The following is a 16,494-nucleotide window of genomic DNA, read 5'->3' as shown; positions in this document are numbered from 1 at the left end:
CAGGTGCAATAAAGACTGCAAACAAACAGGAAACAACTTCTATCTCATTCCAGGGTGAAAAACTAGAGGTAGTCGATAGCTTCCGCTATCTGGGCGACCAAGTTAGTAGTGGGGGTGGGTGCGCTGAAAGTGTAGCTGCTAGAATAAGAATAGCCTGGGCAAAGTTTAGAGAGCTCTTACCCCTGCTGGCGACAAAGGGACTCTCACTCAGAGTAAAAGGCAGACTGTATGACGCATGCGTACGAACAACCATGCTACATGGCAGTGAAACATGGGCTGTAACTGCTGAGGACATACGTAAGCTCGCAAGGAATGAAGCCAGTATGCTCCGTTGGATGTGTAATGTCAATGTGAATACCCGTCAGAGTGTAAGTATCTTGAGAGAAAAGCTGAACATTAGAAGCATCAGTTGTGGCGTGCAAGAGAGACGATTGCGCTGGTATGGACATGTGGTGAGAATGGAGGAGGATAGCTGCGTGAAAAAGTGCCACACCCTAACAGTTGAGGGAACCCGTGGAAGAGGTAGGCCCAGGAAGACCTGGGCTGAGGTGGTGAGGCAAGACCTTCGTACATTGGGCCTCACCGAGGCGATGACTACGGACCGAGACCTTTGGAAATGGGCTGTGCGTGAGAAGACCCGGCAAGCCAAGTAAGATCGTTGCCAGTGCCCCTGGACTGGTTCTTGTGCGGGTGGCACATGAGATGCACCATTTTGAGCGTGGCCGTTGCCAGTACCGCCTGACTGGCTCCTGTAGGATTTTCGAGCGAGATCGTTGCCAGTGCCCCTGGACTGGCTTGTGCGGGTGGCACATAAAAGACACCATTTCGAGCGTGGCCGTTTTCGTGCGGGTGACACGTAAAAGCACCCACTACACTCTCTGAGTGGTTGGCGTTAGGAAGGGCATCCAGCTGTAGAAACTCTGCCAAATCAGACTGGAGCCTGGTGTTGCCATCCGGTTTCACCAGTCCTCAGTCAAATCGTCCAACCCATGCTAGCATGGAAAGCGGACGTTAAACGATGATGATGATGATGATGATGATATATATACATATGTAGTGGAGTAAGCACATAAATGTGCAACAAGGTGGAAAAAAGAGTACTCAAATACCAGAGGTAGAGTAATATGCTTTATTTAAAAGCAGCAGAAATATAACAAAAAAACCGTTACTCTGAGTTTCACGTTCCCGTCCGATGAACGGGAACGTGAAACTCAGAGTAACGGTTTTCTTGTTATATTTCTGCTGCTTTTAAATAAAGTATATATATATATATATATATATATATATATATATATATATATATATATAGGTGTGTGTATTTGTGTCTGTGCCCCCCAACATTGCTTGACAACTGATGTTGGTGTGTTTACGTCCCCGTAACTTAGCGGTTCAGCAAAAGAGATTGATAGAATAAGTACTAGGCTTACAAAGAATACGTCCTGGGGTCGATTTGCTCGACTAAAGGCGGTGCTCCAGCATGGACACAGTCAAAAGACTGAAACAAGTAAAAGAGTAATCATAATTAAGCTTTCTGAGACAACCATTTCACATCCTTCCCAAAGTTTTTTCTTACAGGAAACCACCCAAGTAACCTACAAGTTCCCCTCCTCAAAGGCCCCTGCACTTCTCGTAATTCCTTACCTTGCGAGGTACTTGGTGACCCTGTCGGTGCTGGTGCCATGTAAAAAGCATCCAGTACACACTGTAAAGTGGTTGACATTTGGAAGGGCATCCAGCTGAAACAATTACACCAAAACTAACTTCACATGTGCTAGTGACACATAAAAAGCACCGAATCCATTCTGTAGAGTGGTTGGTGTTAGGAAGGGCATGCAGACGTAAAAACCCTGCCAAAAACAGACAGAATAGCATAGGGTAGTTTTTTTTCTACCTGGCCACCTCCTATGAACCATCCTATCCATGCGTGCATGGAAGATGGACATTAAATGATGATGGAGTAGACATTAATGGTTCCAGTGATCCCCACACTTCCAAAGTTTGCTTCATAATTACGTGGCTTTATTGTCAATCCCTTCTTTACATAGAAAAAAAAGAAAGGTAAAATGGTGGACAACATAAGAAAATCTCTGATTCAAACCTCAACATATTTCTTGTCAATCGCATCGATTTCTGATCCCAGGGGTACGACAATCTTTTCAATTTTACGTTCGTTTGAGTAGACCTTCACATCAGGACTCTCCTCTGTTCTTATGGCCACATGGGAAATCAAGAGATTCGTCAACACCTCTTGCACCATCTGAAAACACAAACATAATTCCATCTTAAAGATATATATATATATATATATATATATATATATATATATATATATATATATATATACATATATGTATATATAATAATAATAAAGGAGTTACGACGCAAAAACGTATATATTCAAATGAACATTTTTATCTTCTTCAATATATATTTCAGTATAAAGAATTCATTAAGAGACTTAATAAATCAAAATTTCTTTACACATCATTCAGGAATAAATATAACATCAGAAAAAATACATTCGGTTTAAAAACACAAACCATTCATGGCGAAAAAATTTCACAATTGCAAAATATATATTGAAGAAGATAAATATGTTCATTTGAATATATACGTTTTTGCGTCGTAACTCCTTTATTATTATTTATATAACCAAAAGGATCAATTCTTGAAGAGCCTACATACCTTCACTGTCGTTTTTTTTCTGCTATTTTGGTGATGATTTTTTGAATTAGCTTACCAATTATTTTTGTTGGTAGTTAATTTATAATATATTGATATACATATACATATATATATATATATATATATATATATATCCATATATATATCTCCAAAGTTTTAAATTTAAGAGAGAGATTTGACGCTAATATCCATTATTATTGTAATTTATTCCTATGTCAACATTTCTGTATAAAGCTATATTTGACTGTCAAATTTAAGTCAAACATATAATTTGCCTTACACGTCTTCAGGGAAATACATTTGAGAACAAACAAAAATCAAATAAAAGTCAAGAATAGGAGATCAATACCACATTTCTAGGTTTCGTCCATATTTAAATTTGTCGTTAAAATATATATATATAAAATAAATTTTAAAAATGCGCCCTTTTTAAAGCCTAGTCAGGTCCATGGGCCCGGTTTCCCAGTTTCTGTGGCGTATGTGTTCCCCAGCTGGACGGGACACCAGTCCATCGCAGCGTTACTCATTTTTGCCAGCTGAGTGGAACTGGAGCGACATGAAATGAAGTGTTTTGCTCAAGAACACAACGCGTCGCCTGGTCCAGGAATCGAAACCACAATCTTACGATCATGATGCTGACACCCTAACCACTAAGCCACGCACCTCCACATACATATATATATATATATATATATATACATACATAAATGTAATTTAGAGAAGAACCACCGATATACAATTTACACAATGATGGAGACCAATCACCATCCAGAAAAGTATAAAATACTAGGCTAAAAATTTAATTTATATACATATATTATTTATTATAAAATTCAATTTGGTATTACTAAATAGAATATTTCTGTAAGTTTGGAATTTACATTCCCTAAAATCATAATAATAATTATATATATATATATATATATATATATATATATATATATATATATATATATACATATATCTATATAGAAGAGGCTGTGTGGTAAGAAGTCTGCTCGCCAACCACTTGGTTCCAGGTCCAGCCCCACTGCGTGACACTTTGGGCAAATGTCTTCCACTATAGCCTTGGGCCAACCAAAGCCTAATCTGAAAGAAGCCCATCATATATATATATATATATATATATATATATATATATATATATATGTATGTATGTATGTATGTATGTACGTACACACACACATATATGCATACTACCCGAAACTGTAAGGATATCTGGTAACTTGACTGAAGAAAGAAAACCATGGACCTATCCTTTTTTTTTCTGTCCTGTCAAACTGAAGCCCTTCTTGAGTGCCACAGCTTTCTATCCAAGTCAATACAGAATTACAGATGGAATTTATGGAACTCTGATTTACTATCAGGTGACTCTTGGCCAACCCTGTGGAGAGAGAGAGAGAGAGAGAGAGAGAGAGAGAGAGAGAGAGAGAGAGAGACAGAGAGATAGAGAGAGAGAGAGAGAGAGACAGAGAGATAGAGAGAGAGAGAGAGAGAGAGAGAGAGAGAGAGAGAGAGAGAGATGAACTTCTCTCAATAGATTTTTTTAGCCCAATATTTACACAATATTATTCATAGCTCTATCTACTTCAAGATCCACTTATCCAAACAAGAATTATTTAACATTCTTTAGAGTTTATAAATTCTTATGTCATCAACAACAAAACACAAAAACATCTAAATTATTTAAAAAAAAAAAACACTATATAAAAACACCAAAGGAAACATTCCAATATAATTTGACCTTTAAATTATTGCCTGGAGTCGCACTCAACGCCAACACTCGGAAATCCCTGGATTTTTTCACAAGTTCTCGTATAACCTGAAAATCAAAAATTCATAGTTATTTGATGATGTTCTAAAATGGAATTTTAGTGATTAAAATTAAATTAAAATTGATTTAAACAAAATATGTATTTAACCCTTTCGTTAATAATATTTCTAGAGAGAAGAAGCTAACACAGGATCCTGATACAACTCTGTGGCTTGCTGGATTCCATCAAACCCTCCAACCCATGCCAGCATGGAAAAACAGACATTAAATGATGTTGAGGATGATAAGACAGCAAATAGCTTCCAATTAATTTTCGAAATAATTAAGAATTTGCAGAGAATTCAATAAAATAACTGTTCATTTAAATCTTGGTATACATCAAGTTGTGAAGGTGCATGTCTTAGAGGTTAGGTGTGTTGCATTCATAATCATGAGATCATGGGTTCAATTCCCAGACCAGTTGGGGGAGGCGGATAGTTAATTACATCAACCCCAGTACTTGACTGGTACTTAATTTTATCGACCCCTCCGCAAAAGACGAAAGGCAAAGTTGACCTCAGCAGAATTTGAACTCAGAACTTAAAGACAGGTGAAATGCTGTGAAGCAGTTTGCCCGGCATTCTAACAATTCTGCCAGCTCACTGCCTTAATAATAATAATAATAATAATAATAATAATAATAACAATAACAGAGATAACTCGAATGTGGAATCTAAAAACAGAAGCAATTCCTATCATAGTAGGTGCCTTAGGTATAATAAAAAAATATTCAGACAAATACATAACAAAAATACCAGGACTTACAAATATATATAACATACAGAAAATTGCACTACTGGGTACTGCAGACATTCTACGCAAAACACTTTCAATACAGTAAACATAAGAGCACCACAGCAAACCACAGCACATACCCAAGGCACACAGAGCTGCGCTCGGTAGTGAAGTGAAAGCACGTGATAAAAGTAAGACTACTGAACAATAATAATAATAATAATAAAAATAGGAAGAAGAAGAATTTTTTCTCAACCCTTCAGTAATATTAATTTCTTAGATAGACACAAGGCTAGAAAGTTAAGAGATAATCGTCTTGTTAGCCTGATTTGTGTTCAAGTTACAAAATACAGGATGCGGCAGAAGTAATGCCCTTTTGTATTTGAGAGAATGCCAGTATTTAAACCAAAATATTCTACCTGGCCAGATCTGGCCCCTCACGCCTACTCTACAATGGCGTTCTAAAAATAAACTACCACGTCATCAAAACAATGTGAATAAAAAAGCATTACATTTAACAGAATAATTTGAATGCCATGGAAGAGTCCATTAATGGGTATGACAGCAAAGAGAGAGAGAGTCCATTAAAGCTAGTTATAAGGGGTCCAACATACCTGACAGTAGGCATGGTTGCCCAAAGACTTGTGGGCTTCATCCACAACGACACACTTGATTGATTCCGGCTTGCAAGTGCCACGAGTCAAATCGTTCGCCAATACCTGGGGAGTGAGGAATATCACTCGCTTCTCTTTCCAGATTCGTTTGCGTGATGTTGGCAACATTCTACCTGTGGAGAAGAAATGCAAAATTACTTAAATAAAATAATTGTGTAGGGGAGGGGGTTTGAGGTATTTGACTTCCACAACAATCAAGAACTAGAGAGAAAAATATACAAAGGAAACCTACAAGCAGTTATAGAACAAAGGGGAAATGGTGGACTCTTTATGTGGCCACTCAGGCTACAAGACAAAACAGCTTCATCTCCCTCAAATTACACATAATGCTGTCTCAAAAAGTGAAATGACAATCTGGATAATGTTGTCCAATCAATATATCGCCATCAATTTAATGACCACTTTTCCATGCTCGCATGGGTCAGATAGAATTCTGTTGAGGCAGGTTTTCTACAACTGGACGCCCTCCTTGTTGCCAACCTTCACCTGTTTCCAAGTAAGGTAATATTTCTCTATGGCCCGACATGTTTTCACAGAAGATTGGAAACAAAGGACACCGCTTGCATGATGGTGACACTTGTTTACCATTATCATGTGATGCCAAAACAAAACACTAACAGACACACCCATGCACACACACACACACACACATATATATCATCATCATCGTTTAACGTCCGCTTTCCATGCTAGCATGGGTTGGACGATTTGACTGAGGACTGGTGAAACCGGATGACAACACCAGGCTCCAATCTAAATTTGGCAGAGTTTCTACAGCTGGATGCCCTTCCTAACGCCAACCACTCAGAGAGTGTAGTAGGTGCTTTTACGTGTCACCCGCACGAAGGCCAGTCAGGCGATACTGGCAACAGCCACGCTCGAAATGGTGCATCTTATGTGCCACCCGCACAAGAGCCAGTCCAGGGGCACTGGCAACGATCTTACTTGGCTTGCCGGGTCTTCTCACGCACAGCACATTTCCAAAGGTCTCGGTCAGTAGTCATCGCCTCGGTGAGGCCCAGTGTACGAAGGTCTTGCCTCACCACCTCAGCCCAGGTCTTCCTGGGCCTACCTCTTCCACGGGTTCCCTCAACTGTTAGGGTGTGGAACTTTTTCACGCAGCTATCCTCATCCATTCTCACCACATGTCCATACCAGCGCAATCGTCTCTCTTGCACACCACAACTGATGCTTCTAATGTTCAGCTTTTCTCTCAAGATACTTACACTCTGACGGGTATTCACATTGACATTACACATCCAACGGAGCATACTGGCTTCATTCCTTGCGAGCTTACGCATGTCCTCAGCAGTTACAGCCCATGTTTCACTGCCATGTAGCATGGCTGTTCATACACATGCGTCATACAGTCTGCCTTTTACTCTGAGTGAGAGTCCCTTTGTCGCCAGCAGAGGTAAGAGCTCTCTAAACTTTGCCCAGGCTATTCTTATTCTAGCAGCTACACTTTCAGCGCACCCACCCCCACTACTAACTTGGTCACCCAGATAGCGGAAGCTATCGACTACCTCTAGTTTTTCACCCTGGAATGAGATAGAAGTTGTTTCCTGTTTGTTTACAGTGTTTATTGCACCTGAACATCTGCCACATACAAAATCTAACTTCCTAGTTAACCTGCCTTTGATATTGCTGCACCTCTTATGTGTCCATAGCTTGCACCGAGTACATCTTATAGAGTTACTACCTACTCCTTTCTACATACTGAGCAGGGCCATCTACCTGAAGGGGTTTGTGTTTTATCTACCTTCCTACTTATTAGGATTTTGGTTTTAGCTAGGTTGACTCTAAGGCCCATCAATTCTAGACCTTGCTTCCACACCTGAAACTTCTCCTCTAGTTCTGATAGTGACTCCGCAATTAGTGCAAGGTCATCAGCATAGAGGAGCTCCCAGGGGCAACCTGTCTTGAACTCCTCTGTGATTGCCTGGAGGACTCTGATAAATAGGAGGGAGCTGAGGACGGAACCTTGGTGGACCCCTACCTCTACCCGGAATTCATTGCTGTACTCATTTCCAACCCTCACCTTACTGGCAGCATCTCTGTACATGGCTCGCACAGCTCTCACTAACCATTCTTCTATCCCAAGTTTCCTCATTGACCACCAGATAAGGGATCGGGGGACCCTGTCAAAGGCTTTCTCCATGTCAACGAAAGCCAGGTACAGAGGTTTATCCTTGGCTAGGTATTTCTCCTGCAGCTGTCTTACTAGAAATATGGCATCAGTAGTGCTTTTACCTGGCACGAACCCAAACTGCATCTCATCTAAATTGATTCGCTCCCTAATTAGTTGGGCTATGACCCTCTCCGTAACTTTCATAACCTGATCTAACAGCTTGATGCCTCTGTAATTATTAGTATCTAAATCGTCACCTTTACCTTTGTAGCAGTTGACTATGGTGCTGCTACACCAGTCATTGGGTATGACTCCTTCGTGTATCACCTGGTTCGTAATACGGGTGACTAGGCTATAGCCAACACTGCCAGATATTTTGAGCATCTCTGCAGTGACTCCTGATGGGCCGGGGGCTTTCCCTGTCTTCATACTCTTAATTGCTTTATCTACCCTGGTACTATCAACTCGGATAGCTGATCCCTCTGTTGGGTCAACATACGGCAGGTTCTCTTTCTCCCATTCATTCTCTTTATTAAGCAATCTATCGTAGTGGCATCTCCAGACCTCTTTCTTTGCAGCTCATTTAGTGCAAGCGTACCATCATCCATGCGAACACATTTCTCTCCTACGACATCACTATTCTCTCTCCTACACTGTCTTGCAACACGAAATACCTCGAGTCTTTGGTCCTCACGGCGCAGAACATTGGCAAATCTTTTCTTATCTGCTTCCCCTCTGGCTAAATAAACCTGTCGCCTAGCCTCCCTTCTGGCACATTGGTACAATTCCCTGCTACCACCGTTCTTCCAGTCCTTCCAAGCCTGTTTCTTTTGTCTAATAGCCCTGTCTACCTCCTTGTTCCACCACCACATTACTCTGGGTCGAGAGGGGACCTTACACCAGCCACAGATCTGGTCGGTGGCTTTCAACAGGTTGTCCCGCAGAAATCTCCAATTGTCTTCCACGTTGTATGATGCTATATCCCCTTCTATTTCGTTAAATGCTTCAAGTAACCTGTCTCTAAGTCTCTGTCCATTTGCAGGGTCTTTAAGCTTCCACACCCTTCTCCTCCAAGCCGGTCTAATTCTGGGCACCCATTTTGCCTTGATCCCGAAGTCGCTAACTACTAATCTATGTTGTGGGGTACATTCTTCGCCAGGGTAGGTTTTGGCATTTATAAGCCGCCCTCTTTCCCTATTTCTGGCGAGGATGTAGTCGATTTGGCTAGAGTGTCTGCTGGAGCGGTAGGTGACTAGGTGACTGGCAGGTTTCCTGAAGTTGGTATTGCAGACCATAAGATCGGTTGCATCACAGAACTCCAGCAGTCTGGTTCCCTCCTCATTGCGGGAACCAAAGCCATAGCCTCCATGTATGCCATGGAAGCCTCCAGCACAACGTCCGACATGACCATTGAAGTCTCCAGCCACAAAGAGAAGGTCCCTGTCACTCGTCAACGAGGTAGTTTGCAAGAGGGTGTCATAGAATTGGTCTTTCAGACCATCTGGTAGCCCCGGTTGAGGTGCATAGGCTGAGATGACAGTGGCTAATCTATGATGAAGCACTAGTCTGATCTTAAGTACTCTGTCACTTACTCTAACGACCTCGATTACCTTATCCACCCATTTCTCTGCTAGAAGTATTCCTACGCCCCCGACCCCGTCAGTGTTCCCTGCCCAGAAAATCTTGTACCTGTGTTCTTTGCCTGTGAGAAACCTCGCAGAACCTCCTCTCCATCTTACTTCCTGGATGCAGTACATATCTACGATATATCTACGATATATATATATATATATAGACACACACACAACAAGCTTCATAGTTTCTGTCAACCAAATCCACTCACAAGGGTTTGGTTAACCCAGGGCTTTAGAAGACACTTGCATAATATGCCACACAGTGGGATTGAAACTGGAACTAAGTGGCTGGGAAGCAAACTTCTTACCACACAGCCATATCTGCAACTGTGTGACTCATGAGGAGGACTACAATTCGATAGGTGAAGGAGCGCTGGACAAATCACAGCATGATACAAGAGAGTATAATGAATACTACAAAGCCTCAGTACAGTGTTGTCTTCAGGGATGGGCATATGGAGCAACTGATTGGGCTCCAGGGACTCACTTCTAATCTATGTATGCTGTGGCTTACTATCATTATCATCATTTAGTATATGCTTTCCTTGGTGACACGGGTTAGTCGGTTTGACTGGAACTGTTAAGCCAAAGAGCTGTATCAGGCTCCAGTCTGGTTTGGCTTGGGTTCTACAGCTGGATGCCCTTCCTGGCACCAACCACTCCACGTGTAGTGGATGCCCTTTACATGTCACCAGCACTGGTGCATCTTACCTGTCACCAGCACAGGTGCCCTGTAAGTGCCACTGGCATGGGTGCCTTTTTATGCATCACCTGCACTGGCCACAATTACGACGTCACTTGGTTTCACGTGTCTTCTCAAGCACAGGGCCCAAGGCATTGATTTGCCCAGGGAAAAAGGGCCCAATTTTGATCTATGTATGTTGATGCTAGCTGTCAATAAATACTATAGGGCCCAGTGCATTGATTTGTTTGAGAGCCTCATGTGCCTAGAGACCCAATTCAGACTTGTGTATGATGTGGTTTGTTAATAAATAAATACCATAAGGCTCAGTGTATTAATTTACCTTGGAGCATCATGGGCATGGGGGACCAATTCTGATCTATGTACGCTGTGCTTAGCTGTCAATAAATATTGTAGGGCCCAGTACACTGATCTATCCTGGGGCCTACAATGCTACTAAGACAGCCAATAAGAGATTACAGATTTATTTTTATCAAAGGTTTACAGAGAGGCAGGACTGAATGTGCCACAAATGGGTCGTCACTGTCTGTAATTTCTTTGTTTTTGAGGTGGTCGACCCGACCACAGTAGAGATCAGTAAACACCAAACTCAGATCCTGTCTGTAATGCCATTAGTTATTCTTTTATTCTTTTACTTACTTCAATAATTTGACTGTGGCCATGCTAGAGCACCGCCTTGAAAAAAAAAAAAAAAAACAGTGGAAATTATAAATTACCTGTCATTTCAGACATGTCATCTTGTGAAATTCCCATGATGTTATAACAAGCTTCAATTTGTTGGGCCACTAACGGTTTAGTTGGTGCCATGAAAACAACCTTAGCAGAGGAGTACCAACGGTAGAAGTTGAACATGACGACGGCAGCGATAAACGTCTTTCCCAAACCTGTTGGCAAAACTACCAACGTGTTCTTGAACAAAGCTTCCTTCGAGATGTCAAACTGGTACTGACGAACAGGGTAGTTAGTCGGGTAGATCCAAACGCAACCGGCGAACTTGTTAAAGCCTGGCAAATCAGGAATCGTTTCCAAATCGACCTCTCCATCGCTGTCAACAGCACCGCCAGCTGAATGTCTCGTGTTTCCGGGAGACGATGTCGTCCTACCTTGACTAGATTCCAACGCTTGTACCAAAAATTCGTCTTCGTCGTCACTGACTATCGTAATATCGTCAACGGTGGATACACCATTGCTGAAACTCGATGTCGAGACGGTACTTTTCGCACCCCAAGTCTGGAATAATGTCGGCTGGACACTTCCGTCCCCACCCTTCGTCTTAACTTTATTTGATTTCTTCTTCATTGCTGTAAATTTATACGTCGACATGTTCAATACGACGAGTCCTAGCTACGATATGAAGCCACTTCCAGCCTTGTACTGTCTTGTACTAATTTTACAACTTCCTTCCTCCGTGTCAACGTTTTAAAAGAAAATCTCAGTGTCTTAAACATATCTAACCCGTACAATACAACTAATAAAACCAGCCAGTTATAAATAAATCACAAATAAACTGGCAGTCTTTCGGTATTAGTACACGTCATCGTTCATCCAAACAACTCTCCTTCTTGACATAAAAGAGACTAGGTTGAAGAGGGTGAATAACGTGGTTTCCTCACGCGGAATATATGTAGACCAATACCGAACGAACGCCAATAAATTAATGCTTAAAGGTAGCGAAGAGAATTAGTTCTTATGACGTCTGTCTTCATACGAACATTCTGTTTTAATTGCAAATATTGGTTACTCGCTGAAGTTGTTTACAATATTATCCCAGTCTGACGAAGAAGACGAAATAAATTGTCAAGCCAACAAAAGTTACTGAAATATCTGGTGAAATTTAATTAATTAATTCAAATTAATTAGATTAAGTTTCTTTAAAATCTTAACAATGACACAAATTTAAATAGTGAAGTTTACTAACAGATTAATATCACCCTTAAAAAATAATCCAACGATAAAAAGATAGACAGGCACGTATGTGTGTGTGTTTTTTTGGTCAGTATTTCAGTAATTAATTAATATAAAATCAGTAATTAGTTTGTGTTTATCAAAAACCATTGGAGATCTAGTCTACACCTTACTTTAAAAAAAGTACATCTAAACAACACGGTGATATTACATAAACACACTTATCGTATCACATAATGCTTCCTCGACATATCAATACCACTTTGCTGCCCTCCTTTCATTTAAAAAGACTTGTTAAAGCCAGCAATTAATCAACCAAACATCAATCATCGATTAAATGCAAATCACAAATTAATCCGCGCGAGGTTTTTTTTAAGGGGAGGTGACTCTATTGTATTTTTAACTTCCGGAAATCTGACATTTCGTTGTTTTAGCTCTAGGCCAGACTCATTGAGCCAATCTTTGATCAAAGGCGTTCAAGATATGACCATCCAGGATCTATGCATGGACTAATAAGGTCCATGGCTCTGGGGCTTTCAAGTATTGGGATCATTTTTAATTCACAGAAGCCTAAAGCTTGGTAGTTAAGAATGAAGTCGTTGCTAAATCAATTACTGCTGTTTCACTTATATTTTAAAACTCCGGCTTTTTTTTTTTTTTTTCACCCATTTCGAAAATGAATAAAGCTCACAATGTTTGAAACATATCCAGTTATCTTTTGACTGCTTAACGTCAAGCCTTCATGGTTTACGTCTATACAGGACTGGATTCATGTATAGGCCGATATGAACCAGAACCAACAGGCTCCAGGTGGTGGGAGCCCCTTTAACTCAGAGAAGCCCGAAGCTTGGAGTAAAAAAATTAAAAACATATTTACAACAATCAAATAAATAATTTGTAATTTTTTTCACTTGTTACATGATTTTTAATCTAATGGAATTCCCTTAAAATCATTGAGCTCTCTTTTGATTTATTTTAGATTAGATTTAAAAAGGCATTAAATTTAATTGAGTTCTCTGAATCTTTTCAGTTATGGAGCCTCTTCAAAGCGTTTGGGGACCTTAGTTTTAACGGGTCCTCTTTATTATCTAACAATGTTTTAAATTAGCAAAACCAAGGGGTTTCCTGAAACATATTGGAATTTTGGATAAAGAATTTCAAATGTATTTGAATATCTCGGTCAAGTTTTCATAAATTATTCTATGCTGATGAGGTCTAACAAGGCTGAACATATCGATAGTTGTTTCTCAGGCCTCAAAAAAACAGATTTTTCTTCTCTTAATCAAGTAAATTAACTGAGGAAGTTAATTCTTACTTTCTTGAAATTATCTCCCTAATAAAAACTGTCGCCAGGTTTTCGTTTCCTTTTGCCAACTCAGAGAAAGATTCTATATAAAATGGCTCAAACAAATCTCTGGCGTATTTCCAATTAACTGTTGGTGGAGCAATCATGCTTGACGATCTTGCTTTTGTCAGTTGATAAGTTGATTATTTCTGAATTATTTCAGAAAGGGTGATGGGCATGAGAAGATTGTTCAATGATTCATTCCTGTTGGACTTATGAAGAGAGAAACACAACTCTGACCACAAGAATGAATGAATGAAATTGTGTGTGTGTGTGTGTGTGTGTGTGTGTGTGTGTGTGTGTGTGTGTGTGTGCGTGTGCGTGCCCACCCAAGGGAACTACTATATGCTGATGACTTTGCTCTTATTGCAGAATCTTTAGCAGAATTGGGGAAGAAATTCCAGGTATGGAAACAAAACCTGGAATCAAAGGGTATTAAAGTTAACCTAGCAAAAACCAAACTTGTTAATAACAAAGAAGATAAAACTCTCTGTCGGAATACAGGGGGTGCACCATAATCTCCTAGTCTGCCTCCTTCTGCTTCTCTGACGTCTTCTTTGCACGATGTGCTGGCGTGTTGTCTTGGTGGTAAATTATCTTCTTTGAAATTTGAGCGTTTTTTGGCCAGTGTGATCTTTACACGGTCGATTTGTTCGCAGTAGACATCTTTGTCAATGGTGGTATTGCGTGGGAGAAGATCCACTATGATCACACCATGGCAATCCCACCAAACTGAGACCCTAACCTTCTTTTGCACAAGCGGTCCTTTTGGCGAAGGTTTTGGCTGTTGACCGTTGCTACACCAGGATCGTCTGCACCTCGCGTTGGAGTACAGGACCCACTTTTCATCTATAGTGATTACTAACTCCAACCAATCGAATCTTAGGCTTTGCCAGAGCAGACTTTGACATACAGTGACACGTGCTTGTTTTTGTTCACTTCAGTTAATTCATGTGGCACCCATTTTCCAAGCTTGTTGAGCTTGCCGAGACGATGCAGGTGGTTGATGATCGCGACATGGGAGACGCCAAACTGTACCACAAATTGACATGCAGTTTGCATTGGATCGGCTCCAATGACTTGTCCAAAAACTTTCCTACCAATGTAATATATATACACATTTACACCAGAGTAAGCCCATAAATGCAAAACAAAGTAGAAAAAAAATAGTACTCGAATACCAGAGGTAGTGTAGTGATGATGATGATGATGATGATGATTACAAGACATAAAAGTAAGTGGAAAATGATGAATTTATTTTTAAAATGTAAAAAATGCTGAGGGCTAAAAGAGATGAAAATGTGCATTCTGTTGGACACAAATTCGAACCTGTTCTCGATTTGTGACAATGTCTTTAATGTATGCACAGAGTTGTAGTGCCAGCCACATTACAGAAGTGATTATGAAAGGAATTTCACATTGATCACCCAGGGATTTTGAGAATGAAATCGTTAATGAGAAGTTATGTGTTTTGGCCAGCAATGGGCCATGACATTGAAGAACTAGTGAAAGCATGCAGCCGTGTTCCAGCAGCAAAGTCACCTACCACAAAATGGCAAGCATGGTCAAAAACAGATATCCCATGGTTCCATGGTCCAGTCTGCATGGCAAAAATAGTCGCTAGAGCCTCTTTTTCAATTTGACTGTAATTTTTTTCTGCCAGTAGTAGCAAACATGAGACAACCTTCATGTTACCATCTTTGTCTTTGTGTAGCATTGGGTGGAGGCGCAATGGCCCAGTGGTTAGGGCAGCGGACTCGCAGTCATAGGATCGCGGTTTCGATTCCCAGACCGGGCGTTGTGAGTGTTTATTGAATGAAAACACCTAAAGCTCCACGAGGCTCCGGCAGGGGGTGGTGGCGAACCCTGCTGTACTCTTCCACCACAACTTTCTCTCACTCTTTCTTCCTGTTTCTGTTGTGCCTGTAATTCAAAGGGGCCAGTCTTGTCACACTGTGTCACGCTGAATATCCCTGAGAACTACGTTAAGGGTACACGTGTCTGTGGAGTGCTCAGCCACTTGCACGTTAATTTCACGAGCAGGCTGTTCCGTTGATCGGATCAACTGGAACCCTCGACGTTGTAAGCGACGGAGTGCCAACAATAACATTTGTGTAGCATTACTGCCCTGATACTGTACTCGCTAGCATCTGAAGCTACTATAATCTCCACCATAGGATCAAAACGTGCTAAAGACAAACCAGATGTTAATACCTTTTATTTTGTCAAATGCCTTCTGACAATTTTCAGACCAATTCCACTTTACATCCTTATTTAATAGATTATTTAGTGGAGCTATTACCTCGTCTATATTTGGTATATAAATTTGATAATAGTCCCAAAGAAGCTTGTAAGGCAGATATATTTGTCGGAGGGGGCATATTTTTAACTGCATCTACCCTCGATAGATCTGGTTAATGACCATTTTTATGAAAGTTGCTGTTGCTTCTGCAATTCCAACAACTGCTGTTGTTGCTGTTTCTGTAATTCTATTACCGAAGCTAGTAAATTTTCCAAGTTGAAACAACAATCTCTCCAGCATGGGTTGGAATATCTCGTCATAAGGACAACATGTACGCATCAGGTGTAAGAATAGTATTATCTAAATATTCATCCTCATGAAGCACATATGCATATTCCAGAACTCCAAAGTATATTTGTAGATGCTATTACATATTAAAACAGGAAATTGGAAAAATCTTTGGCTTAAGTTCAGGTGTGTTTGTGTGATAATTGTAAACGAATGTCACTGTCAAGCAAGCAGTGTCCTTTGTTTCCAGTCTTCCATGGAAGTGAATAAATGCTAAACAAAAACAACGACAAAGTAATCAAACAAAATAAAACAAACCAACAAATCCAAGTTAAATAT

At 40.5% G+C, this 16,494-nt stretch overlaps 1 protein-coding gene across 2 annotated transcripts in view; it reads right to left on the bottom strand.

Moving 5' to 3' along the window:
• The window catches only part of LOC106882293 (uncharacterized), a 44,189-nt gene extending 31,522 nt beyond the window's left edge, over positions 1-12,667 (bottom strand). For both annotated transcript variants that reach the window (XR_016238255.1, XM_089341235.1), the window contains exons 1-4: positions 11,092-12,667; positions 5,848-6,020; positions 4,430-4,507; positions 2,099-2,257 (exon numbers count right to left, since the gene is read on the bottom strand). Coding sequence is in view for 1 of the 2 variants with exons in the window: in XM_089341235.1 (XP_089197361.1) it covers positions 2,099-2,257; positions 4,430-4,507; positions 5,848-6,020; positions 11,092-11,698 (1,017 nt within the window). In the remaining variant the exon portion in view is untranslated. The remainder of the gene's footprint in view (positions 1-2,098; positions 2,258-4,429; positions 4,508-5,847; positions 6,021-11,091) is intronic.
• Between the last annotated feature and the right edge of the window lie 3,827 nt (positions 12,668-16,494).

Source organism: Octopus bimaculoides, chromosome 24 (genome assembly GCF_046866305.1).
Source record: "Octopus bimaculoides isolate indiv1 chromosome 24, ASM4686630v1, whole genome shotgun sequence".
NCBI lineage: Eukaryota > Metazoa > Mollusca > Cephalopoda > Octopoda > Octopodidae > Octopus > Octopus bimaculoides.
Note: the sequence above shows the minus strand (reverse complement) of the source record. Positions and strands in the feature narration are given on the sequence as shown.